The following is a 27,875-nucleotide window of genomic DNA, read 5'->3' as shown; positions in this document are numbered from 1 at the left end:
TTTGTAAAAGATAAAACCAACAATAATTTTTATTTTATGTTCTGCAGAGGTGCCACCACCAAACTGTGAAGGCAGACAAACCACTCAGGCCAGTGAGAGCAGAGGGAAGCTTATGGGTCACGTGAGCTCCCATCTCCATCTGGTGGTGACCCCACCTCTTGGGCTTTAAACTCTGTGGAAAGTGCAGGCTTCCAGCAGTCCTGTGGAGCACAGCAGAGAGGTAGGACAGTCAGAATCTACTTATGTTTATTTTCTGTTGAGTGAATGAACAGTTAAGCTTGATACAAAAGCGCTCAGACCCTGCTCTCCTGATGGGTGTACCAGCCATCCCCCCAGCGGCCTTCTCTTGCCGGCTGAGCTCCTGTCCCTTTCCAGGCACTGCTGTGCACCAAGGATGGTAACATGATTTCCCTGCCCTGTATGATCCCCCACCTTGTGTCTTATAGGCAGGACTCTCACACCTGAGTCCTTGTGGCTGGAAGGATCCTGGGAGGCATGTCCTCTCTGAGCTCTTTAGGCAGGTGAGGAACTAACATAACAAGATGCACTAAGCACCTGGCACATGCCAGTTTCTGTGCTAGGGGCTGGGAATGGAGCAGGGAGCAGAGAAGAGCAGACCCAGACTTTCTCAAACCCTCACGGAGGATATAGGTTAGGTAAATATAACCTGGGTGCTCACAACAGTGGCCATGGACAAGCACGTTCATTACATGGGAATTATGTGGGGCAGCTGTTAAAATGCAGAAACTCTGACCCTGACACAGACTTGCTGCATCAGTATCCCTGGGGCCTGGGAATCAGTATTTTAAGGACCATGGCTCACTTACATGCACATAAAAGTTGAAGAATAACCAACCACCTTCCATCCACATATTATTCTCCCACATCTTCCAAATGATTTCAAGTGTTAAATGATATCCAACATAGTTATAGTGCAAAAGTGTGTTTTGTTCTATTTTAATGCTTATAAAGCTGGTGTTCTAGATGAGTAGTATGTATGGCAACTTTGTAATTACCAAAACTTACCATTGTTCAAGCTCTCAAGAGCAGTGCTGTATAAAAGAACTTTCTGCAATGATGGAAATGTTCTCTTTGCTCACCTATATGGAGCCACAAGTAGCTACTGAGGACTTGAATTGTGACTGGTATGACTGAGGAACTAAATTTTTTATTTTGTTTAATTTTAATTAATTTAAATTTAAATAGCCACATGTAGCTACAGGCTACCATATTGGATAACACAGCTCGGTATAAAAAGGAGTTTATCGCAGAGCAATGGGCATGTGCACGTAAACCTCTTCCTTTTCTTAGTAATAACATGGAATTCTGCCTGTCCAGGTAGATCACTACCTCAGTGCCCTGAGCCTGAGCCTGTGTCCACCTTATCATCTGCCCATACAAGTAGCCTTTCATACATGCTGAGATTACATTGTTCCCTCATCATCTCATCTTGTCCATTGATCATCTCCTGGGGGCTACAGCCCACTCTTCCTTTTGTACCCACCACCCAGAACCCCAACTGTGTTTGCTTTGCAGCTTCCCCCATGCTGTTCCTCCTACTCACTCGAGGTTGAGCACTGTCTCAGGTTAGCCACCGCCGTGAGATACTTTTCTCCTAAGTAGGTTTTATATGTTGTTGTGGGCTGAAGGTTGGCCAAACATTGTGTGTCATCCCTGAACAGAAGGTCCTTGGTGGCTGACTGGAACAAACAAAACTTGTCTGGGCAGTCACTTCCATTTTTTCCATACAAAGCCTGTCAAATGGACAGAAAGTGCATGAGGACCTGTGGCAGTGAACAGCTGGGAACACAAGGATGGGATGGAGGAGGCTGGAAGCTGGGAATCAGCCCTGGGAAGAAAGCGAAGCTGCAGAAGATGCCTCAGGATCTTTCCACATCCCTTGCCTGGCATTCGCCCATTTTTGGCCCCAGCTCCATGCTTTCCTAAGGCCTCAAAGTACTCTGTAGGTTCATCCTGGTCCCCCCAACTCCTGACTTTTCTGATCTGTCTTCCCCACTGATTGGCATATCCCTTGGGGGCTGCCTACAGGAAATGAGAGGACAGACACAAATCCCTTCCAAGTGTTATTTCGAAGAAGATATTAACTGGGAGCTGTCCAGTGAGGGGTGATACAGGTAGTTGTTAGAAGTTCATGTTTGACTGAGTCTTTGATCCTATCTCGGGCAAGAGGCTTGACTACTCCAGGCTTCTGAAGATTATAAGTGAAATGAGGCTTACAAAAATTTTGGCATTCCATTTAGCACCTAGGAAATGTGCATTAAATGCTAATTATCCTTATCATTTACCTTAAGAGGACTTGCAAAGATATACTATCTTAATTTTTAAAAAAGCAAACTAATGGTGAATCAACAGGCAGGAAGCTGTCGCTGAGGGGAAGGTGGTATTTGTGGGGAGAGGAGCCTTTAGGATTAGAATACTCAGGCAGCCCCTTTCCCCAACAAGGCAAGCCCTGGGTTGACTGTTCTCCCCAGAGGACAAACTCCCTGAGTGTAGGGGTCCTGGATTTTTCTGGATGTTGGAATGATACCCAGTCTTCCTAAGCAAAAGAAACACAAATCTGCATTTCATGACTTGTATCAAGGATGGCCGGGAACAGGATCAGTCTCCTTCATTTAAAAAAAGGCAGCAGTGGGGAAAATGAGGGTACCAAAGAGCAAGGTCAGGGGCAAGCAGGAAGGGAGATTCTTGGACCTGAGGAAATGCAGATCGGATGGGGACTAATCTCCAGTGACCAGGAGATACAGCAGAGCCAGGCCTAGGAGATCCGGTTCCACAATCCACGGCCTCCGGATTCCAGTTCCCAGAAAGAGAATGCTGGAGTGTGGGCTGCACTTAGCCCTGAACTCCCCCGAATCATCCACACCACCCGAGAAGAGAAGGTGGGTGGCCCTGGCTGGTCCATACCTGCTGGTTGTGTAACTCTTCGCGAACACAAGCTGCCTTTTCTTTCCGTGAGACTACAGCATGATTCGGGGCTTCGGCTAGGTTGCAACTCTCATATTCAGTCACAGCCTTCCTAGTGCCATCAGGGCATAGCAGCTGAAAGTTTCCACTCTTCAGATCCTTAGCCCAATCGTCAGGGTTACGTCCTGGGGGCAGAGAAGATGGGTCAGCCACAGCTGATGGCTTTGGTCAAGGCACTCTCACTGGGGGATGTGACTGACCGACCCACTAGTGTGTGGAGGGCCTGCACCCAGTGGCCAGCAGAAGTGCGCACACTGGGTTTACAGTTATGTGGAGAAGAAGAGGCTTATCTGGAGTTCCTAACAACTGCCCCTTCCAACCTGCCCCACTCAACCACGGGAGAGTGAACTATACTCTGGGGACGATGTTCAAAAAGATCTTCATTTCTACTAGATTCCAAAGCATCTGGACGTCTTGCTCTAGTGTAGGATGAACACGACCCTCTAAGCTAGTTGACAACCTCTGTGCTATACCATCTGGTACCACCAAGCAAAAGAACTTTTCCCCAGAGGCCCTTTTGGAAATGGTGCCAGTGTTTTAAATCTGACTCACTTGTCCTAGTTCTACATGAAAACGTGCATATGTCTCTGTGTGCACAGGTCTGTATCCTGTCTCAGTCCCTAGCTTCATCTTCTCTGTATTCTCTCTGAAAAAGAAAATCTCACCCATTCTCGGAATTTCATCTCCTTCATCCTGAGTTAATTCTCAGGTTTTCCAAGTTTTACTTCTCCCCTAAAATGCAGGATGACAATCTTTTTCTTAATTTTGATTCAATTTTCTTCACTTACTTGAACAACAAATACAGGAATTCACTATCATAAGATTTTTATGTTATCTGTATATAAAGTAACTACATTCCCCAAATGTACACTTTTAGTTTTAATAGAAAACTCCAAATTGCCTGTTTCTTTCCCACCAGTCACTGCACACACTTTCGTTCACCTTCTAACATTTCTCCTTTCCTTTCTCACCAGCCCCTCCAACTCAACACTTTCCAAATAAAACCCATCATCATTCTCTCCAAACCCATCCTGTTCTACTTAGTAATTTAAGCATTTATTCAATACTGTGTTCTCAGCCCTCTGCAAGACACAATCTTATTGAAGGGGGGAAATAGCACAAGTACCAAAAGCAAAAATTCAGGGCACAGAATAATATTTTATATTTTGTGGAACACACTCTAAATGCTGTGTGAGCTCAGAAGCAGCACAACGAGAGCACATTAGTTAGGGAAAGCTGTCAGGAGGAGGCAGGGTTTTAGGTGTGTCTTGTAACATGTGCAGGACTGAGAGGGGGAGAAAGGGATGCCTCTCTGCGGGAGGACGGAGGGCACTGGCAAGACGGAGGGCATTGGCAAGACTGAGGAACAGGTACCTGCCTGGTGTTTCTAATGGGGGAGAGGAGAACAGCCCCACTGGAACAGTCTCAGGCAATTTGGCTGAACATGTGAGGGCTGCCCAGGCACTTTTTAGTGTGGGATGGAGTGCAGAGCTTAAGCAGGAGAAAAAGTGGGTCTGTGAGGACTTATAAATGGAAATCAATGTTAATATGTGAGCCAGGGCCTGAAATAGGACAATGAAGACAAATGAGATGGGAGGTGATTCAGTCTGCGTTAGGAGGGTAGCAGTAGGCATCTAGAAGCACATGATAAAAATTTTTCTTTGCAATAAAAGTAATGCTTATTTATCGTGGCTAATTTATAAAATGCTACATAGTATAAGGAAGAAAATTTTGCAACACTTATAATCCCACAGCATCCACTTTCAACACTGTGGCATTTCTTCTAGTCTTTTTTCTATACATATAGGATGTGCAGACACATATCCACATAATTAGATCATACAGTCCACATGCTTTGGTATCCCGATTCTTCTATATCACAACACCATAGAATTTAATGAAGACGTATTTTGAAGAAACAAAAACACTGAGAGACTAATCTAGGCTTGATTAGCAGGGCATATAATAAAGTCCTCACTAGGGACAGAGGCTGTGGGAAGAGGACTGGATTTTGAGAGAAATCTGAGGAATTTGAATTTATATAGGTTGAATTTGCAATGCCAGTGTACTTTGTACATAAAAAATAACCATGTGGCAAATAGAGATCCTGGGATGTTATTTAGATGGGAGGTTAGGCCTCCTCTCTAAATTCCCTCAGGAGGTAAGACTTTTGGAGTCATTGCAAAGAGTGGAGAGTTGAGAGCTAGAGAGAGGAGCGCTACTCAGAAGAGTACAGAAAGAAATCAAGAGGTGACAAGGAACCAGTCTTAGAGTAACACTCAGGTAGCAGGAAAAAGGACTGCCCTTAAAGGAAAAAGCAAAAACGGTAGGAGGAAAGAAAGAAAAATTAGCCAAAACAATGTTCCTTCAAGCAAGTACTTAGGAACTTTTGTGTGCCACATACTATAGTTGGTGTTGGGCTATAGGAGGAGTAAAAAAGAGCTCAAAAAGTTTCTGTGGCCACAATTTATTAAAGAATTGATGAATTCAATAATAATAGCAATATGGACACAGGATTCTGTTGTGGGAAGCCGGTGTGCCATCTGAGAAGGCTTCGTGGAGGAGCTGGTGCTGAGCTAGTTCATTCTAGATGAGTTGCTGGAAAGATCTGAGGCTGGGTGAAGGGACAATGAGGGAAGGAAGGGAAGTAATAACTGCTTGGACTGTAGCAGGTCCTATAAGCACTTAGTGACACAGAGGGGGCATGTGGAGAGCTCATTCTTACCAACATTTTTAAAATTTTTGTTTTGTTTTTTAACGTCATAGTCATCCACTATTCACCCACTAGTTTTAGTACCCATTGATGATTCTTGCCTGAATCAATTATTATTATGTTGGTTGCCAAATGATAGTTTTTTAACTTTATTTCTATGTTTATTAGTTAGCGTTCTATGATAAGAAAGATCTTTCCCTTTATCTTCATTGATATAATCAAGATGGACTCCTGTATTCTTATTTTATGCAATAGGTTATTATCTCTTATTACTATTTTATTTCTTTTAACATTCAAAATGTCCCAGATTTGGCCAGTGGGAGGTCCTTCAAAATGGTTCCCGTGTGCTTTGACATGTCCCATCACTCTGAGCACTTCAGCATGATGTTCCAGGCTCATCTTATATGTTTCCTGCTCCAGCCCTAGAATCAGCTATTTTTCCAAGGGGCCCTGGTTCCTTCTATTGGAGAATGGTTCTAGAAGCCAAGATATTGGTGCTCATTCCTACTGGTGTGCCACTGTCTCTAGGTCTTCTCAGTGGACAGTGCCAAGAAATATAGGAAATAGTTATAAAGGACCTTTTGGAATGATTGACAACATTTGAATATGGACTGTGGACATGATGAGTCCTAATTCCATGTTAATATAAATTTCCTGATCTCACTAACTATAATGTAGGTATGTGAGAGAGTGTCCTTGTTCTTAGGAAATGTGCACTGAAGTATTTAAGGAACAATGCCTGCACCTGTGGGGGGGTTCCTGGGAGAGAATTCAGGGCCACTGGAACCTCATGGTCCTTAGCGTTCTGCCTATCCAGGTGAAGACTTCTGTCTTCACTAAACAAAAAGGTTGAGAATCAGAGCTCTGGAGCCTGACCGAGTCCATAACACTTCCACAAAGGCATCCTGAACACAAGTGAACCCAGCAACCCCCATTTATGGGGACAGAGGAGCATGTGCACGTACCATCAGTGTTCTGTTCGACAGTCTGGTGTTTCACAAAGGCCACATCTCCCTTCTCAACCAGACACCTGCAGAATGCCAGAGAGACAGAGAGAAGAAAGGAGGTCAGAGAGACACATCTGCCATTCAGGAGGGCCATCTTATAGATCCAGGGCTGGCCATCTGAGATCAGCAATTGTGACTCCCATTCTATCACTAATCTTACGTATTACTAATGTAAGTAATAAAGAAAAAGAAAACAAAACCTCTGATTTGCTTTGTAGTTATACAATCTCAGTTCCACACATTAAATTCTAAATTCGGCAGTTTCTCCAGCAGAGCTGCATCATTCTCCTAGCATCGATGCTGACATTAGAGGTCACCTTTTTCCAACAAGGTGATTCCTTCCTCACACTCTACTTTGTAAAACTGAAAACTTGTGGACTGCGAATTGTACTTACTCTAACTCACAAGTTGGTTCTAACTGGAGAATTGAGGAAAGAAACCTTTGTTTTTTCCTTCTGTACTGAGAAGTTCAGTTACAATACCACCATCACTGTGTAATTGATGGATTCATGAACTACTAAGTAACACAGGCTTGAATCAGAAAGGATAGTTAAAAGGTAGTAAGGTCATGAGGGGCATAGGTGACTCTATAAAAATGATAAACACCCCATGAAATAGGATTGTAGTTGGGAATGTAGAAATCACGTACTTTATTTTTGTATATTTCCAGGTGAGTATGGTTGTAGGTTCCCCAGAAGTGCATGGAAGGGCATGAGCCAGACTGCTGACTCCTGTATTCAACTGCAAGAGGGTTTCCTGTGTTGGTACTGGTGACATTTTGAGCCAGATAATTCTTTGTTATAGGGTGCTATCCTATGTGTGCAGGATGTTTAGCAGCCTCCACCAATTAGATGCCAGTAGCACCCTCCCCTTCCCAACCCCGTTGGATAAACAAAAACATCTCCAGATACTGCTAAATGTCCCCTGGAGGGCAAAGCACCCTCTGTTGAGAACTTCTAATCTGCACCCAACTGCCAGTCTTTGCTGTCTATGACAGCCAGGTCTGAAGACAGTATCCTGGGGGGGCCTGGATGCCCCTTTACACAGGGCTTTACATATGTTTGCTAAATGTGATACTGTAACACATGCAGGACTAACAGGCTAGGAACATAAGAATTTCACCTTAATTCCTAAAAAGGAATCTTGCAGGGCTGGGGTTATTATTGTATTTGTATCAGGATTATAAGACTCACCGGAAAGCCCCTGTGTAACCATAGTATCTCTCATGGTTGTTGGGTTCACACTCCCTTCCTGGACCACTTGCCGAGCCAATACACAGATCGCAGAGGGTGGAATTTCGCCTATACCCAGGGGCACAGCCTTCACGGAAAAATTTATCTGTGCAGAAGGACAAGAGGAAGTCAGTTCTTCCTAACTGAGTCAATATGAGTGGCCTTCATCTAACACATTACAGGTGTGGATGGCCCAGGATCAGTAGAACATCCTCATTCATTCCGTGCCCAGCCACCAACTCGGGACCTGCCAGACCATAGGCTTTAAAAGGAAACTTAATTGAGGCTGAGAATAGAAGTTAGTGACCATTCAAATTCAGGTGAAGGGGATTCCATGGGCTCCCTGACAGTGTCATCACTTATGTAAAGAGAGATGAGATGGAAACGACGTGAAAGTCAATATAAAAGGGATAAAATGGAAGGTCTCACTCCCTGAACTTGTGCCACCTGTTTTCAGATGTTTCCTTCCCCTGCCACTTATTAGAAGAGCCTGTAACAGCACTTAAAACTCCAAGCTCAAGAAAGGGCTGGGGCCTTTTACCCACAGCTCAGTGCTCTGCCATGGCTGCGAGACTGCCAGGAGGCTTGGGAGAGCAGCAGTGGCGCCCTTGCTGGTGGGGAGCCAGGACTTCTGATGTCGCCCCACCCACACTTTGCTTCCTGTCAGATTGGTGTCAGAGAACACCCCAGTGCAGAAGCGTGACCTCATCTCCAAGTCCCCACACACACAGGACATGTCTGGTTCCTAAGCATCTTCAGAGGCCAGGAGGAAGTACTCAGGAAGGGTAAATGAGAACCCTTAGAAAACATTGGTCCGTGGCGAACTTACACATAGATTTTTAGGGGGTGGAACTAAGCTTATACCTGAAAATATTCAGAGGACACAGAGAATAAACTGATTTCCAGTGAGACTCCCGGGACCTTCAAGAGACCTGAGGATGCTACACACTTAGGTTGCCTAGAACGCCCTGTGGCAGGGATCGCAGATGTCCACCCACTAGCCATTTTCCCTTGTTCTTTAGTAACAAAGATCTGGTTTTGGTTTTTGTTTAATTTCTTCCCCATTAATTTTTTAGATATATAGACATAGAGATATAATTGACATATAACATTAGTCTCAAATGTACAACATAATGAGTCGATATTGAGAATATATTGCAAAATGATCACCACAATAAGTCTAGTTAACGTCCGTCATCACACATAGTTACAGATTTTTTTCTTATAATGAGAACTTTTAAGATCTACTCTCTTAGCAACTTTCAAGTATGCAATACACTATTATTAACTGTAGTCACCATGCTGTACATTAAATCCCCAGGACTTATTTATTTTATAACTGGAAGTTTGTACCTTTGACCTCTTTCACCCAGTTCACTCACCTTCCACCCTCTACCTCTGGTGATCACCAATCTGTTCTCTGTATCTATGAGCTTGTTTTTTTTTTTTAGATTCCACATATAAGTGAGATCATGTGGTATTTGCCTTTCTCTGTCTGACTTATTTCACTTAGTGTGATGTCTTCAAGGTCCATCCACCTTGTCATAAATGACAATATTTCCTTATTTTTTTATAGCTGAATAATATCCCATTGTACATATACACACTGCATTTTCTTTACCACTCATCCATCAATGGACACTTAGGTTGTTTCCATATCTTGACTATTGTAAATAATGCTGCAATGAACATAGGGGTGCATATATCTTTTCAAGTTAGTGTTTTTGTTTTCTTTAGATAAATACCCAGAAGTGGAATTGCTGGATCATATGGTAGTTCTACTTTTCATTTTTTGAACAAAGATCATGTTTTATTTGAGCAGAAACATGCCAGACTCTTTTACAGCGAAGTGTGACTATGCACCTAAGATCTGAGCAATGAGAAGTTACTTGAAGTAATTTGGTTAGATTTCCTGCATGGTTCCTTTAATAAGGTGACAGCAGGTGGCATATACTTCAAGTTACCCTTACTCCTTGCTCCTTGAGGCCCTCTGGATCATGGAAGCAATGGCAACCATGGGTGACCTTGAAGATAGGGGTCTCATGCTCAGAATGGAGGAGCAGAAAGAGAGACGGAGCCTGGGTTTCTAGTGACAACACCAGCCATGGACTGCTCACCTCTGGTCTTTTTCATGAGAGAGAAAAGTAAATGTGTATTCACTTAATCACTTAAATGTATATTCACTGCAATCGAAAAGAACCATTCTGATTCAGCTCCCCAGTCCTACCATCCCTTTTAGATATTTCCTTGAGGTTCACTTTAACCAAATTGTACTACTGTAGACCCAAGACCACAGCCTTTTTCACCATACCACTCTCTCCCCAGTACACCTCTTTCCAGCCTGGCACTGACCACAGCATGCTCCCGGGATTCACTCACCGAATTCACAGTGCTTGATCTCGCTATAGAGCAGGCCCATGGGGATGTTCCAGCCGGCGGTTCTATCTACTCCAGTGTGACAGGACTTCTTGCCTTTCAGAGAGTTCCAGGTGAGGTCAGGACCTGATGAGGACTTAACCACGGCCACAGCATAATACGCTAAAAGAAAGACACCAAAAAAGGAAGCATTAACACCTCCGGGCCTTCCAGAATGTCTATTTACAATCAAAGCCTGCCATCTCTCTATGGAATCAAAATTATCCCAAATCATTCCTTCTCTCTTTGAAAGCGTCTTCCCAATAACTGACTGAAGTGAAATATAAGTCACTCTGTCCGGTGGAGATTAATCTGAACTCAAAAAACAAAATAGTAAGAATACATTGTCATCAGAGCAATGGCTGGTGTGTAACCCTTCCCCAAAAGCATAAAGCTACTAAAGTTATAAACCAGTAACTCACCCTCCACTGTGGAATATCAGAGGAATGGATACTGAAGAGTACATGTAACTCCAACATTTTATACTTAACAATTATTAGGAAAGAGTAGGAAATGACCAATATACTACAAGGAATATTCTGGTCAGATACTTTGTGATAAGGAGAATACAGGTTTGCATCAAAATAAATATGCAAAGTGGAAACAGTCAAAACCAAGACAGCTGCCATCTTTAGCAGAGAATACATGCTGGTCTTTAAAACTGGGAATAGAACATCAACCCATGATTTCAGTTTTCCAATGTTATTAATTCAGGAAATGGTTTCCAACAGAACATAGATATGTCTTATTGTCCATGGAATAAGAATGAGTCTATTTTCAGCTAACAAGCGTGGCTCTTAAGGTGATGGGGAGAGGCTGGCAGGTTGTAACTGGGAGAAGTGACAAGGGCAGACTTGCACACTAATGGCTGCAGGGTCTGAGCATAGAGGCTCCGGGGCCTAGTGCTCACCTTGGTAAGATTTCCTGTTTTGCTCCTGCCCCATCTTTCCAGATCCACCCCCAGCAAGAGCCCTGGGTGAGAGCCAGGTTGGCCTGGGTTCCTGAGCCCAGCCGTAGCTGGGTAATTTCATGCTCCTAGACATCTGCCTGTGTGAGCCTCTCTCCTCAGCCCTGCCAGGCACATATAGGCAAGGCTCCTCGACTGGGCTAACCCTCATCTAAAAGTATGCCGGCATCATGTAGTGCGAGGCAGTGAGGAATAGTGGGGAGGGTGTGGATTTGCTTACTGGATATAGAAGCCTAGGCAGCTTGTAAACTCTGAGCTGTTATATCCTTAGAGGATAACAATATCTACCTAATAGGATTAAATGAGATATCCTATGTCTAAGTCATGGCAAGTACATTGGAATAACCATCATTATCCAACACTATCCTTCCATGATTCTTTTGCATTCAAAAATTGGTGTCTTCTATTGCCCTATCTACTAGTGATTTGAATTTTATACTTACCTTACCCTTTCTCCCCCAAAATGGGAACTTACCTTTTAACTCATGAGATTACCAATCCCAACTCACCTTTCTTTGCTGTGTCCATACATGGATGGTCATGATCAGTTTCTGGAGAAGAAAAACCTCAAGAAGTGAGTAAACACTTATTTATACATTGGAAATCATGCCTTTCCTATATTGTAGCTCAGAATAAAAAGAGCCAGGAAAACTATCTACATATCACCAATTCCCAAAAAGTCCAGGTTCCCTGGATTATGCAAATTCACTTTAGCTCGCTGGCCTCTGGAATTTAGCCAAAAATCAGGAATTTCAAGTTTCCTGCTCTGTCTGTCCTGTGACCACTCTACCTGAATCCCTGTACCAGGCCAATAGGAGAAGTGTGAGTTTTGGACGCAAGACCTGCCAGGAATCCCAGCTGTCCTTTGCAGCCGAGTCACTTTTAGCCGGAACTTCCCAGTGCAAACCCTCTAATTCCCCTGGTGGAAGGTATGATAGAAGGTCCCGTCCTTCAAGATAACTGTGGGAATTAGGGATGAGGGGGGTCTGAGCCTGAGAAGTAGGAGGTACTCAGTAAGCAAGACTTTTTTGGCCCATGTGGTATGAATTAGGCTGTGATTTTCCCATCTCCTCTCTCCATGGCCCAGAGGAAATAAAATACTGAGAGGTACCCCCTCCACTTACGATAGTTCTCTGCCAGGACAGGCACCAGACCACACTTGCCCGCTATGTAGATGAAACCTCCATCCAAACTCATGGCATCAGCTTCTCCTTTCTGCAAAGACACAGCACATCAAGCAGATGAAGAGAGGCCACCTCCTGTCCCACCTGCCCTTCCAGCCGTTTCCTTGAAGCAGCCTTCCCAGCACAGGTCATGAAGGCCCCAGGAGACAGCAGGTGCTAGTTCTGGACCCCTAAAGGATCAGTCAGGTGCACCCAGCATAGACAACAAAAGGTGCTCTCATTTTCACCCAAACCATCATCAGCTGATGATCAACTCTGGGTGCCTTGCTTCGTTTCATCAGGAAGAAAGACCCACATTCAGTCCTCATGTCCTCTTATAGGACACACTGTCCCAGAGACACTCCCACGACACTTTTCTGACACCAAGAATTCTCATTTGTAAGACAGACAAGTGGAGTCAAGGATTCAAGGCTGTGTCTGAGGGCTAGAGCGCCTCCTGATGGAAGCTCCAGCCCCAAATCTTGGCCACATTGGCTAAGTGCTATTTCAGTGCTTGATGCAGATGAGATGTTTAATGAATGAGTAAAATATACTCAAATGACCTCATTCTCAGATTTAATGAGCCCTGAATTACAAAAATGCTTAAATTCAAAAAGATTGCCAAGTTTTCCATTGGGCCTGGCAATATACTTTCCAGGATTACACCCTAAAGGAATAATCAGATATGTGGCACACTATTCAGGTAAAATGTGTAAGTGAGTAAAAACATGCAAGTATGATTCATAATAACAAAAGGATAGAAACAGACTAAATGGTGTTATGGATAATATTGATACAAGGCTAAATAAATTGCATCACATCCACAACTATGAAATAGATTACAGGGGCCGGCCTAGTGGCACAGCGGTTAAGTGCACACGTTCCGCTTCTCAGCAGCCCAGGGTTCGCCAGTTTGGATCCCGGGTGCAGACATGGCACCGCTTGGCAAAACCCATGCTGTGGTAGCCGTCCCATGTGTAAAGTAGAGGAAGATGGGCATGGATGTTAGCTCAGAGCCAGTCTTCCTCAGCAAAAAGAGGAGGATTGGCAGTAGTTAGCTCAGGGCTAATCTTCCTCAAAAAAGAAAAATAGATTACAACATTTTTAATCATGGTTTCTAAAAATGACTTGTGACATGGGAAAAGCTCACTAGATATCAAGTGAAAAAAGGTTAGTAAATTGTGTATATGATATGATCCCAATTAAGATTTTCTCTGTGTCAGAAGATTACAACTACATCTTATTTTCTTTTCTAAAAGCAAACACGGAATGCTCTTGTGATCAAGAAAGCTAAACTTCCACCTGCTCGCACAATCCACATGGCCTTATCGCACTGGTCACAGCACACTGTGGGTCTCAGGCACGCCCACACCGCGGGCCCGCCTCCGCTAAGCAGACACTGCTTAGTCGGCCCTCTACTGGGTGGTAACACGAGAAGGAAACGGAGCCCTAAGGAGCCCTTTAGATCCACGAGCTCAAAAGATCTGAAGCTCCTGTGCGGCTGGACTCTCACAGTGAGGGCAGGGTTCCTGGGAACCCAGGGTTCACATCATTCCCAGGAACGCTCACTCAGCCCTTGGCCCAGGCAGGCAGCAGTGGAAGGGATGCTGCCCTACGGAGGCAGGAGTGACGTACCACAATCTTGGCAATGCAGTCTTCGGTGGACTGTGCTGACTCACACTCTATCTTCCCTCCACTGTTTACACTCCACTCGTCACACTTGACCTTCTCATGGTGGCCTATTGCACACCACTTCACCTTCTTGCATTCGTCCTTTGGGACTTCTGGGCCTAGGGCATAAGAAAAGGAAGCAGAAATAAGAAGAGGGCCCAGAAGTTGCCCTCCAGTTATGAAGGTTACTGTCTTCAGGCAAATGCTGGAATTTGGCAGCAATACACCAACAGGTCCATTCAAGGAATTAAGCTCTTAGAAAGCAAAGATAATAACAATCTCTTGCTTGACTTATCATTTAGAGTTAGCTTAAAGTTATTTCTTCTGAGAAGCCAACCCTCCTCCTGACCCCTGGGCACTTTATCACTTCAGATTAGATTTTTCCTCTTCTTTTTGAAATAGTACTTAAGCACCTGAGCTGTTGTTATTTATTTGTTTATTGTTCATTGTTCCTTGTCTGTTCTCTTCAGGAGAACAGAAGCCTGGCCAAGGCAAGGGCCACGCCTGTCTTGTTCTCCACAGCACCCTCATTGTTCAGGGCAGCACCTGGCTCATGGTCAGCGCAATAATGTCTGCTGAATAAAGGGACACTGTTCAAGAATAACTTCCCCAGGGAAGCCTTATCTCAACTCCAAGACCTGTTTTCCTTTGTTTTTATGGTTTCGTAGGACTATGATATTTTGTTCTGTTTTTTTTTTTTCTTCTTCTGAGCAGATCTCTCATTTTTAATTGGTCTTTCAACAGAGTGACTATTCATTGAACATTTGTCTTCTCCACTAGTGAGAAAGTTCCATGACAGCAGAAGCTGATATGTGTGTATATGCCCAACACCTAGCACAGTTTATGTATAGATGGTCCATAAATATCTGTTGAATGAATGAATGATCAGACACATCCCCAGTGAAATTCAGGAGCAGGATTGATGTGTCTAGAGCTCCAGCTTCACTCTGGCACATGTTGACCATAGTATTGGCTGCAGATGTGCAAGTTTGTAGCAGTTTCATTCTATTTGACTTACGTTGTACCAGGCTAATTGGCTTCACAAAGTGGGCAGGGCGGCCCTGACTCATATAAGGGAAATGATGCTGATATCAATCCAAGTCATCTTAAGCAGGAATTTCCCTTAATGCCCTTTGGGGATGTCCAGGCCCACCTCATGATGACTGATGTCATTTAGCATCCATCTAACACTGGGCGGCACAGGCAGGGCAGATAAAGGAATATCAGGGCAGGCGTTCGGTACCTGGAAAGAGTCTATCACTGGTCCCCACCCTCACCAGGTTTCCAAGCTCCTAGGGTGACATGATCCTTCTCAAGTACTTACGTATATCTTCCCTTAGATTCCGAATAGCAGTGACATACTCATATCCAAGGTACAGCCAGGTGTCCATCGCAGGGGGAATCCTTAAAAAGCCAAGGGCAGAGTCCTTAAACAGCAGGTCCTTCCCATGAGGGGAGCTGAAGAGATGGAAGTCTTTAGATTTTTCTGTGCCAAAATGTTCCTGTTTATAGTAAAACACAACAGTGAATGGCTATAGCGACAAGGCAGGCTGCAAAATGGGACTGAGGAAAAACAATATTCCCAGAAAACTGAATTAAGGCCACGGAATTTTCAAGATGCCAGAAGAGAGGGCAGTCAGGCCTGCTCTTTCCACCCAGTACCTTCTCCACTCACAACCCTCTTGGGGCCACACCACACCATTTCCCTGAACGTGGTTCTGTGCCTGTCTCCCTGGCTGGGTCGACAGCTCACTGAGTGCAAGAAATGCATCTCCTTCAGAAGCTGACACTGTGTGATTGCCACTTAAACTCTTGATGGACAGATGGGAGGGCTGTACAAGAGAAAGTTGGGTCAGTTCTGGAATCCCCCTACTCTAGGAAGTAAAACTGACTGTGCTTGCCTTTGCTGTCAGGCTGAGGGACATCAGGAGAGAGATCATTTCCTTCTGGGGAGGTGATGGAAGGCCTCATGGGGGAGGAAGTGTTTGCCCTTGGCCTAGAAGGCCTGGTTTATATGGAAAGAAATGGAATAGAACAATAAGGAGCATCTTCATGTCACTGGTCCAGAATGAAAGGGTCTGGCACATGATAATGCAGGACCAGGCTCTGTGTGACTCTGAGAGTAATCCCTGCTGGGCGCTTTTAGACAAGTGGATGATGTGTGGCATGGTTCCCACTGTGTCCTGAAAACAGAAGGACTTCTACAGTGGCAAGAAGGGAATGAAGGAAAATGTCCCAAATCCAAACAGGAGGGAGGATGGTGGATTCAGTACCTGGGCCTGGTTGAGAAGCCCCCAGATCAAGTCCTCCTTGCCGTCCACACTTCGGGCCACAACGGCATGGGAAGGGATGCTGGCCAGGTAGCAGTCCTTGTATTCATCCACTGACTTCCGGGTGTTGTCCCTGCAGAGCAGCTGATACTCGTCTCTGTCAGCCTCTTGTGGCAGGTTCTCTGGGGGAGGAAAGCCCAGATAAGCCGACGGCAGGCAGAGCCATGAGGTGTGGTGCCCTTCCCCTGCCCTTGTAATCCCACTGCATCACGAAATGTATGAGCTGAGAGGCTTGGGGCAATCACTGAGGCCAGAGAACATAAGGAAACTGACTTGTTCAAGATCCCACAGCCAGTTACAAGCAAAGAAGTATCTGATGCCCAATACAGGTGTGACCGCCCCACACCCCACAGTAGGTCTCATCTCAGTAGGCCGACTTCAGGCCAGGGTTGGCCAGACTTGCCCCCAATCCTTTGCTGTGGCAACACTGACCAGGAGGAAGGGTCCCTGTGTTCAGGAGGTTGAATGATGGAAAGAGGCCCAGGAATCCAGATGGGGACTGCACAGCCTCACAGCTCTGCACAGGTGGAAACCCAAGTAATGATAAAGGAGGAACACACTATGCTCATGTCTGACTCTTGAGCATGAAAAAGGGGACAAGAGAAAAAAGAAGAGGGGCTGGCCCCGTGGCCGAGTGGTTAAGTTTGTGTGCTCTGCCGCAGGCGGCCCAGTGTTTCATTGGTTCGAATCCTGGGCGCAGACAGGCACTGCTCATCAAACCACGCTGAGGCAGCATCCCACATGCCACAACTAGAAGGACCCACAACGAAGAATATACAACTATGTACTGGAGGGCTTTGGGGAGAAAAAGGAAAAAAATTAAATCTTTAAAAAAAAAAAGAAAAAAGAAGGCCCACTGATTGGTAGGGGATCTGCAAATTCTTCTGTCACTCACCCAATACTGTTGAATGCTTGACAAAGGCCACGTCCCCAGCGCCATCCGCCAGGCACCTGTGGGGTAAAGACACTTGAGGAGGGTTCCTGCAGGGCAGGCCCGTCTCCTCAGGCTTGAAGGTCTGATCACACTGTCCAGCCTTGGGACCCACAGCTGAGACAGCACCATGGGGCGCTGATATCCAGGGTACCACTGAGATGGGGGATGAGCCCACAGGAGCTGGAGGTTCCTCACCATGTGCCCCAAAGCAGCAAAAAAGCACTGAAGATATTTTAATTCAGAAAAGAGTTTTCAAACTTCTGAAATGGAGAATAAAGGAATAGTGTCACCTGAGGAAGGAGGACCCTTGGCTGGCTATAAAACTCAAGGATATAACCAAGGGAAAAGAGGGAGCAAGAAATCAGCCACATGAGCTGTCTGCACAGGAGTAGTGAGGGGAGGCAATAGAGAGGCCAGTGCATTGAGCAGAGGACACTGCTACAACAAAAAGCAGAGGGTCACTCACTGAAGAATGGCCCAGACACTAGGGACATGGCTGTTCCCTCAGGTTCTGCCTAGGCCAATGAGAGGAGATACTGGCCAGGTTTGAGGGCTGTGGGGAAACAGAAGGGGTCCTCCGAGAGGGCCTTCCTTGTCAGTGTCACATGAAGGGAGCATATGCTAGCCTGGCCTGGGGAGTCCCAGCTGATCGCTGAGTCACTGGGAGAGGATTAGTCTTCCTGGATGCCCCTGTTGCAGGCTGGGCTCTGCCATGGGCCAGGGAGGGTCTCCCAACCTAAGGACATTGGGTATTTTGGTGACCGTGGAGCAGCAGTCGGTCTCACTCACTTGAAGGCACCTGAGTAGCCAAAGTACGGTTCGTGGTTGGAGCAGGCACACTTGTCTGTCCCTTTCCCCACACACAGTTGACACAGGTTGGGGACAGCTGTCCGATCTGCACAGGGTACGCAGCTGCCCGCGAAGAAATTGGACACTGCTGCTCAACACAGAGACATGGAGCACATGGTGTGAGCAGCCTGGCCAGGTGCAATTACAGCTCCAGCCCAGGCTCATTCAGCAACAGACAGTGAGCAAACCAAAATCAGTACACCCAGTCCCAGCTTGCCCTTTTGTGTGCTCCTTCTTCAAGACCAAGCATTTCCAAAACGGGAGAGTTAACCCTTGTCATCCTACCTTCCTCCCTAAGAACCAGGCCTGTGCCTGCCACCAACCAAGACCTGTCCTAGGTCGCTGTCAGCCCCTTTTGCTGCCTTGTCAGACTGAAACAGCTCAAAGAGAGGTCTCTGGGAGCTATGGCCTGGAGAGGTGCAGGCCAAGCTCATGGCCAGCAGATGTCCACCAGAAAACCCTCTAGGAGAATGAGACACACTGGGCCACAGACAGGAAAGCACCCTGGAGAAGCAGACAACAGGGCCCAGCAACCTTGGCCCTGACTGAAGCCCTCTGTCAAGCTTCATCCCCTTCCTCCCACTGCTCAGGACAGCCCCTGGTGGGGTGTTGGGAGCTCAGAGAAGAAAAGATTCAGCTGACACCCCCCAAGAGCTGCTGGTGCAATAGACCTGCCCATTTAAAGCTGGTTTACTTCCCACTTCCACCCCCAGAGTCATCATACATGATCTCCTGATGGTGTCTGAGTGACCCCAGTATGGCCTGTGGGGGCATCTGAAGAAGAGATGCCTGCCCAAGGGCACTCACCCTCCTCCCTGCTTACCTTTCTGAAGAGATTCACGTGGCTCAGGCAATTGCCAATAAAGTAAGCCAATGGGGATGTTCCACCCAGCAGACCTGCCAAGGCCCGTGTGGCAGGACTTCTTGCCTTGGAGCTGGTTCAGCTGGAAATTGCTGTTCTTCTTCACCACGGCCACAGCATAATAGTGGGTTTGTGGCTCTGCAAAGGGATAGCAGGAATGAAAGACCCTCAACCTGGGCCACAGGGGAACACTGCTGATCACTACTGGGCTCCTGAGTAGGGAAGGGTAACTCCCAGGCCACACTTACATTGGGTTGTAAAGAGGGAGGGATCAGAAAAACCTTCCTAGGCTTACAGGGAAAAGAAAGGACAAGAGGGGGACATTTGTAATAACCCTCCAGGCAAATACAGGGGCAAGAAAGCCACATGCACATGTGCCCCAAATGCGCTCACCTATTCTGGCCCTGGAGGGTGTCGGCCCACACTTACCAACCCAAGCCCACCAAGAAACTGGGGTTGTGGCACAGAGGCCACATTGCTAACTCCCTCTAAGTATTTCCTGTCCCCTGAAATAGGCCCAGGGACAGTCAAGTTGCTCTCGGGAGAGAGGCAGGGCTGTCGAGGCTCTGAGTGTGTTTTTCTGTGTGGTCTCTCCCCTGTGTGTGGCACCTATCATCTGAAGGACTCCTCTATACAGCTCTAAACCACAGTAATTGGGTCAGGGTGCAAACAGCCTGCACTGTTTCTCCAGGGAGCATATTTCCTGTCTCAGGAGGTCAGTGTCCAGAGCACCAGTCCTCAACCAGCCCAAAGTCCCAGAGGCCTTGAGTTGTACTGCGGGGGCTGACAGGGGCCCTCATTCCCTACTCTCTCCCCAATGGGGAATGTTCCTCACTATCTAATCTCCATTACCTGCCTGAACAAGACAAGACTCAGCGTCTACCAGGAGAGAACAAGGGCCACAAACTCCTTCCTGGATCCCCAGGGAGAACTTACCAGTTTTGGACCCATAGAACTCTGCCACTACAGGCTTCAGGTTGTAGGGGGACAGGCCAGCTTCGAACACCAAACCTGCATCCAACGTCACAGCATCCGCTTCGTTATCCTGAAAGCGAACAGACCAGACCTGGATGAAGCCCTCACTTCCAAGGAAGGCCCACCTAAACCGGGGCAAGTAGGGGTGACTGGCGGAGCTTCTTGGATCTGGGGCCAGAGGAACCCGCAGCTTCGCCAGACCGTGCACCGCACCATGGGCTTCGGTTGACTCTGCCTCTGTGGTGAGGGGATTTGGCCGCCATATTCCTATTCCTCCCACATAGAGGAAGGAATGTATCATTTGTCTCTTCTCCCTGGTGAGGAATCTGGCTCTTGGCCCAGACAGCTATGCGTGATCTTTCAAGATCCACCTGAATTACAGAGGCTTTACCTGGCAGGCCTCATGGGGGAAAGCTGCTCTCCCGGCACCAGACGGGGTGCACAGCCCACGCACTACAGGCTCTGAAGGGGGTTGCAGTCAAGGACTCGGGGCCGCCTGCCAGGCCGTGCTCATACACATGTTTACAATGTGAGCTCAGTTGCTTCCCTTTGGTCACCTCTTTATCTTGGGCCTTCTGCTGAGGTCCTCCTCAGGCACTCTGTGAAGCCCTCCTCATCGGTGAGGGGAGCCTTGAAGACACTTGTCTCCACTCTGATTCAGTACTCAGTTCTTTTCCTTCCTTTCCTGGGTCCCAACAACTGCAGGAGTCTTTTCTTCAAGGATTCAGCACTTTCTCTGGGTTTATCTTCTTGCTTATACTATGAACTAATGGTTGAATGCTGATTATTACTTCTCTTATGGCTCATTGTTCATTTAATAGACTATTCAGACACATCACAGGTCACCACTGTTCAACTCAGCTCCATTTTAAAGATTAAAAAACAGAGGCACAGAAAGTTTGTCACTTCACCAGGCCACATAGCTAGTAAGTCACAGAGCTGGAATTTGAATCTAGGTAGTCCGAGTTTATTCCATTACACTGTTACTTGCTGCTTTTTAATTTTTTTAATTTCTGCTTCTACTAACTCTCATCTTTAAACCAACAGTTCCTTGAAATATTATAGGTGCCTTCCCACCAGGTCTAGAATTTATTTTCTCTTAAAGTGAGAAGCACTGTCTTTTGTATATATACTTAATAACATATTTTTATTGCCTTCTTTTCTTGCTTCAAATATCGTTAATCAAATGATTTTTCTAGAAGCCTTTGCCAGTACCCTATGAATAGTTCTTACTGGTTAAATTACAAGGCAGGAAACAAAGCTCCATCATGTGTCATGTTATAGGTAAGTAATAAGACAATAGTATTTCTTGATGTATACCTGAAATTTATATAATGTTGTAAACCAATGTTGCCTCAATAAAAAAATAAATTTAAAAAAAGAAGAAAAAAGAGACAATAGTATTTCCAAATGAAATATAATATTAATAAAAGCCAAAGTATATGTTTGTCTAGCTGAAACTTTTCTTTTAAAGGTTGGGGTCGTTTTTGTTGTTGTTTTATTGTAATAAAATACATAAGATAAAATTTACTGTTTAACCATTTTTAAGGGTACATTTTAGTGCCATTAAATACATTCGCATTGGTAAAGGACCCTTCTCTCCCACAATTACATACAAGATATGAAACAATCTTTGTGGCTTTCTTGGTATCACAAAAGGTGGGTGTAACCTCCAGAGACTCATGCCACCCACCCCACACAGCACAGAATACAAATAAATGAGCAAACCAACAAGAGCTTTTCCCAGAGCAGTGAGGTTGGGACTTTCTTGGCCAAGACACCAGGATCCTGAACAGGAATCACTGGAACCTCAGGGGTTCAGGAACCCAGGAGCCAAGGCCTGACTCATGGGATCCATTAGAGCAGCAGGGGTTCTGAGAGGAACCTGAACCAGCAGGGAGGGGGAAGAAGAAAATCAAGCGTGACCTCGCAGGTGCAGACAACCAAACTCAGAAGAAGGTGAGCTGCAATGTGTGGGCATCAACAGGAGCAACAGGCTTGGGCCCTCGAGGGTGGTGGAGCTTGGAACTGTCGGATGCGAGGAGAAGAGCTACCAATGAGGTATTTAGTTTTACGTACAAAGTGAAGGTTACAACCACATAGATAAGCATAGAAAAGGAAGTTATCAGGAATAAAAAGAAAAATTATTTAAACTAGTGCTTCTAGAAACAAAAAATATAACGAAATAAAAAAATGAATGAATGAGCAACAAGTTATTAGACATGGTTAAAGTGAGAATTAATGAACTGGAAGCTATAGCTGAAGAATTTTTCCTGGATGCTGCTAAAAAGAAGTGCGGATGATGGAAATTATGAAAGAAGGATTAAAAGATAATGAAGGCTAGATTAAAGAAGGCCTAACAGGTGTCTTCTTGGAATGCTGGAATTAAAAAAAAAAAAAAAAAAGGCAAGATTGAAGACAAGGCAGTATTTAAAGAGACAATGGCTGCAAATTTTCCAGAACTGAGGAAAAACATGATTCCACAGATCCAGTATTCCCTAAGCAGGATAGGTACCAAGATTTCCACAACTGCAAATATTATAGTGAATCTGTGGAACACCACAGATCAAGGAAATGAAATCTCAAAATTATCCAGGGAAAAGATGATTGAAAGAATGACAGGATAACACCAGACTTCTCAAAACTACCATGGAAGTCAGGAGACAGTGGAATAATATCTTAAAACTGTGAAAATGTCATACTGAAATTATACATTAAGCAAAATTACCATTTAAGAATAAGGGGGAGATTAAAGCAGTTTCAGAGAAAACAAACAAGCAAGCAACTGAGAGAGTTTAACACCAAGAGATTGACTCTAAAGGGTCGCCAAAAGACCATATTTCAAGAAGGAAACATCTCCCAGAAGGATGGTCTGAAACATGAGAAGGAACGGTGAACAAATCAAAGGGCAAAATGTAGGTAAATCCAAATATTCTCTCTCTCTCCCTCTTTCTGAATTTCTGGGTGTGTATACACACACACACAGACATAAACACATGCACAGACACACACATACAAACACAGACACAAATATATTTACATATAGTGCCTACAAATACGTGAAGTATTTACATGTGGGGTTAAAAATGATAGATATAAAATATTAAATAGTAATATCTAAAGAGGGAAGAGGGAAATCTGAGCCACTGTATTCTGGAGTCCTTTTATTGTTTGGGAAGAAGAGTCAGGATTCTTTTACTGTAACACTTTGGTAAGCTAAAAGTATACAGTAAAAATTAATGGGAAATCATTAAAGAATTTAAATAAAGAGTTTAAATTCACTACTAGTGCGGGGGGAGTGGAACAAAGAGAAAACAAGCAAGTGAACACACACATGTACAAACTCAATTTTTAAAAATCAGAAATCAGAGGGAAAGCAGGACTAAGAGAAATCAAAAAGTCATATGGCAGAAATAAGTCCGAATTTATCAATAAAAACAATAATTATTAAAGCTCTAAATTTACCACATAAAATAAATAAGATTGTCAGATTGCGTTAATAAACAAAATCTAGCAATATACAGTTTTCAAAAGACACACTTAAAGCATAAGCACACAGAAAGTTGAAAATAAAGGAATGGAAAAAGATAGAGGAGGGGAATACTAACCAAAAGAAAGTTGATGTAGTATTCTAATATCAGAAAAACAGAGTTTAGTCAAAAAGCACTGCCAGAGATAGCGATTATTTCATAATCGCAAAATATCAACTTCACCAAGAATGATATGGTTATTCTCTCATACACTGCTGCTGGGAGTGGAAATTGACAGAACCACATTGAATTGGCTTAAAAATCAAAGGCACTTGGCATTGTCTTAAAAATCAAATACTCACATATCCCATGACACAGCAAGCCTACTACTACGCATGTACTCAGAAGAAACTATGCACACTGTGTCTCAGGACATTTGTATCAAAATATTCCTCAAACCCTGATTAGAATAACAAAAAATTGGAAACAATTCAAATGCCTAATGACCAGAAAAGAAAAAATAAATTGTGGTACACTAACATAATGGACTATTGTCGAGCTGTGAAAGTGAAGGAACAATAGCGATATTCAACAGCATGGGTGAATCTTAGCATCATATTGAGGAGGAAAAAGCAAGTGTGAGAAGACAGCACACAGTAATGTGATATTTATAAAATTTTTTAAGAAGCAAAACTATATAAGTCTTAAAACTAGAATAAAAAGCAAGAAAGTTTTAGGATTCTGTTTGCTCAGGGTGGGGAAACACATAGGTAGTCGTACGTGGGGCCAGTGGGTTATGGCCCTCCAAGTGGCACCATTCCCACAGAATCCAGTGCTGCTGAACAGTAGGCCTGGAAGTAAGCTCCTGGCAATGATGAAGCTTTGAGAACCTGTGGTGGGTTCATGGATAGTATTATTTTATATTATTAACATTTTCAAAAATAAAGAGGGGCATGCATGGACCAAAGCTGAATGTATGTCATCATTCCAGAGTTATTATTAAGCCATGATAGTAACTGAGGTCCAATTAAAACGCACACACACACCCCCCAAACCAGTTGTTTATACCAAATCACTGATTTTTCAAGTTAATCCTGCTCCATCTGGCTGAGTCTACCTCTCCCACCTCATCGCTCCTGCCAGCCTCCTGCTTGCTCTGCTCCTGTCACCCTGGCTTCCCTACAGCAACTCAAAAAAGCCCAGCTCTCCCCCGTCTCAGGCCCTTTGCACATGCCCTTGTTCACTGCCTGGCGTATTCTACCCATGGCTCTTGGCAGGCTTAGCCACACTCATCCCTGCGGTCTCAGTTTCATTGCTTCCCTCTCAGGGAGACTGTCACACCCAGGCCAAAGCAAGTTTCCTCTGAAAGTCTCTGTCAGAGCATTCTACTCTTTCCCTTCATTGTACATCACACAATTTGAAATTACATGTTTACTTGTTTGCATGTTTTTCTTCTCTCCTTACTAAACTGTAAGCTCCTCAAGAGTAAGGACCATGTGTATTTAAATTCACCACTGCAGCCCCATTGCCAAGCACAGGGTCTGACCCATGTTCAGATGTGCAGGAACAGTGTTGAAGGAGTGAAGAGTATTTTGGAAGATCTACAAAACAAAGGGATCAGCCATCACCTGCAATGATACCATATTCCTCTTCCCTGGGAGCATCATCCATCTACTTCCCATGATGTATCAAGAACTTCCAAAACCATGTTACATGATAATTTTGATAGCAAACATTCCTGTTTTTTCCCTTGAGTTCAGAGAACTTAGGGCCTAAAAATAGTTCCCTGTCAGAGCCTGCTGGATTTTGCTTTAAGACTCGTTAAAATGACCACAGCAATTTCCATTTCTGAAGTAGGTTTATTAGCATTGAGGGCTGACTGCCCCACACATCAGCCTCCTACCTGTGAGTAAAGAATTGTTCCAAAACAACAGAAGAAAGAGAAAGTACCGGTTTTCTTCCACTCTTCTTTAGGCAGCAGCGACTTACCGCAATGGCCTTGATGCACTCCAGGTAGGAGGTTCTCTTCACACAGGCGACAAGAGGAGGAGCAGGAACAATGCTTTTCATACTGTCGCGGAAACTGGCGCACTTACTGACCTCATGATTTGAGACGGTGCACCATCTCACAGTTTGCTCCGCCAGACACAGCCCTATGGGAGAGAGGCCAGAGGTCCCTGTGCCAGTGGGAGAGACAGCAGCCCCCTCTGAAGAGTCTTGAAGGCTACATTCCTTCTGTCCTGTTTTCCTCCCACTCCTGTCCATGAACACCACAGGGCACAGGTTCCACTACATTCTGAGGCTGGGGACAAAAGAAGGGAACCCTAATGGCCTCCCAGTTTTCTGCTGACCACCCTGTGTTGGCCAGAGGGATGCCACCTTAACCATCAGCTTGCAAATGGAGACCACAGTCTGCTCCTCTGTGTTCTCTGTGCTTTCTTTGCTCATCATCATGGGACTGCCATGTGACATAAGCCTTATCAGTGTGGACAGGGCATTTTTTGCCACTTCAAGACATTGGCTCAATACCAAAACTCTGGGAAGTCAGCAGGGTAGGAACAACCATTTTTAAGAAATAGGGCAACTGTGCTCAGAGAGTGTTGCTTTACCCAAAGTCACCCAGCCTGTCAGTGGTCAAGACTGGCCTTGAAATCAGGCCTCCAGATGTTGGTCTCTGCCCAGGGAAGAAAAGAAGGTATCATTCTGAGTTATCTTCCCTCTGCTTGGCCAGTAAACAGGGGTAAATGATTGATGAGATAATGAATTTGCCTGTGACACTCATGTGTCATCCTCTGTTGCAGGAATAACTAGAAACTCCACATATTCAGTGGTTCTCTCTGTTTCCAGTGACCCCTTCCTCAATTTTCACCAGTCTTCTTGGCTGCCATTAGAAGAAAGCTAAAGCCAGCCATGTCTGTAGCTATTAAAACCCCTATGGTTGCAGACATGTTGTCCCCATCATGTGAGCACTGGCACTGTCCCCAAAGCCCTCTGTCATCTCCACCCTCTGAGGATCCACAGCACAGGGCTGACTGAGGAAAGGTGATGAATATCCGAAGCACAAAGCAGGAGATGGGAGGGCAACAGTTCTCCAGGATGCATAAGGAGGGGCCACAGGGAACTTACTGCCCCAACCACCCTTTGTCCCACCTGTCCCATGGACCATCACAGGAGGCATGAGGAGTCAGTGGCAGACCCTTCCCAAACCGCCCCTCCTGAGGTCCTACGGGCAGGAATTTGTCCTCGGTCACACATTTACCTTGCACAGCCCTATGAGCCACTCTGAGGGGGAGGGGACTAAGGCAAGTAATGAGGGGCCGACTCTCAAGGGTAAACTTTTTCAGGAGAGACATGACTAAACATGGACGTCTCCAAAGGTGTGACAAATGCACCATGAGTGGCAGGCATAAGTTGATGAGAGTGGGAGAGGCCATGCAGTGACAGGTCCCACAGCAGGCATGTGTGCCGGCAACTCCGCTGGTGCCTGGATCCACGCCTCATCTACCTTGACCTGACCCTCCCAGGCCGGCGCTGGGCCGCCTCTCTCACTGGTGAGGAACCAAGAAGTCTGGCTTCCAATCCCATGTTCCGAACTCCTGGGGGCCCTGGCTCATTAGCAGGACAACATCAGCACTGGGGGCACCCACCGGACACCAGATTGCCAAGGGGGGACATCAGACCCACGGAGTCAGATCCAGGGATGCCTTGAATGCTACGCTAAGCAGTTTGGACTTGCCTAGGAGGCCGCAGCGAAGGGATCTGATAAACCGTGAAGAAAGTGCTCTGTTTTACTGTATTCCACCACTACAAGATTTACTGGACAATGAGGAGGAGGCAAGGAGAGCATGAAAAGGCGGCAGAGGCACCAGCGGGACCAGCAGGTGCGCGCAGGCGCAGTGCCGGCCCTGCGGCGGTACTGAAGGAGGTGCAGGGGTGCCGGGAGGAAGAGCGAAGGAGAGGGCCCCGGGCTGCCAACCCGAGCGCGGAGCCCAGAGAGTGGTGTGGCGGGGTCCGGGGTGCAAGGGGCGCCAGGGCCGGCGACTCTGCGGGCCTTCCCCGCGCCGGCACTCACCCAGGACCGCGCAGGCCAGCAGGGCGCGGATGGCGAGCCTCATCCTCCCTGGTCTGCGGCGCGGAGCGGCGAGCACAGACTGATCGGCGTCTGTGCCGCCTCCCCACGCCCCGCGCCCCTTTATCCTCGGCCCGGAGGGCAGAGCACAACCTTTGACCTCCTGTGTTTGCGCTACCCGCTTGCCCAATCGCCTTTCATCCCTCCCACTTCATTCCTCGCCCAGGCTGATC

General features: G+C 45.7%; 1 protein-coding gene across 1 annotated transcript; it reads right to left on the bottom strand.

Annotated features, from left to right (window-relative positions):
* Window positions 1-27,875, bottom strand: LOC106823197 (serotransferrin). Its single transcript, XM_070493269.1, has 17 exons — window positions 27,646-27,875; window positions 25,563-25,726; window positions 20,065-20,173; window positions 19,090-19,266; window positions 18,207-18,354; window positions 17,379-17,434; window positions 16,427-16,605; window positions 15,478-15,655; window positions 14,118-14,272; window positions 12,444-12,534; window positions 11,829-11,870; window positions 10,317-10,475; window positions 7,899-8,043; window positions 6,664-6,728; window positions 2,926-3,110; window positions 1,565-1,754; window positions 1-200 (listed from the first exon to the last, which is right to left on the bottom strand). The coding sequence occupies exons 1-17, from the start codon at window positions 27,686-27,688 to the stop codon at window positions 166-168; spliced, it is 2,121 nt and encodes a 706-aa protein (XP_070349370.1). The 5' UTR covers window positions 27,689-27,875; the 3' UTR covers window positions 1-165.

The sequence above is a fragment of the Equus asinus genome, chromosome 21 (genome assembly GCF_041296235.1).
Source record: "Equus asinus isolate D_3611 breed Donkey chromosome 21, EquAss-T2T_v2, whole genome shotgun sequence".
In the NCBI taxonomy this organism is placed as follows: domain Eukaryota; kingdom Metazoa; phylum Chordata; class Mammalia; order Perissodactyla; family Equidae; genus Equus; species Equus asinus.
Note: the sequence above shows the minus strand (reverse complement) of the source record. Positions and strands in the feature narration are given on the sequence as shown.

What these genes read in the sequence shown, in the direction of transcription:
- LOC106823197 (XM_070493269.1), bottom strand. Translation starts at nt 27,688, where the DNA reads ATGAGGCTCGCCATCCGCGCCCTGCTGGCCTGCGCGGTCCTGG. An exon ending in GGCTTCTCAACCAGGCCCAG is followed by an intron (nt 15,656 to 16,426) that starts GTACTGAATCCA and finishes TACTATAAACAG; the next exon opens with GAACATTTTGGCACAGAAAA. An exon ending in TGTCGAACAGAACACTGATG is followed by an intron (nt 3,111 to 6,663) that starts GTACGTGCACAT and finishes CTCTGCCCCCAG; the next exon opens with GACGTAACCCTGACGATTGG.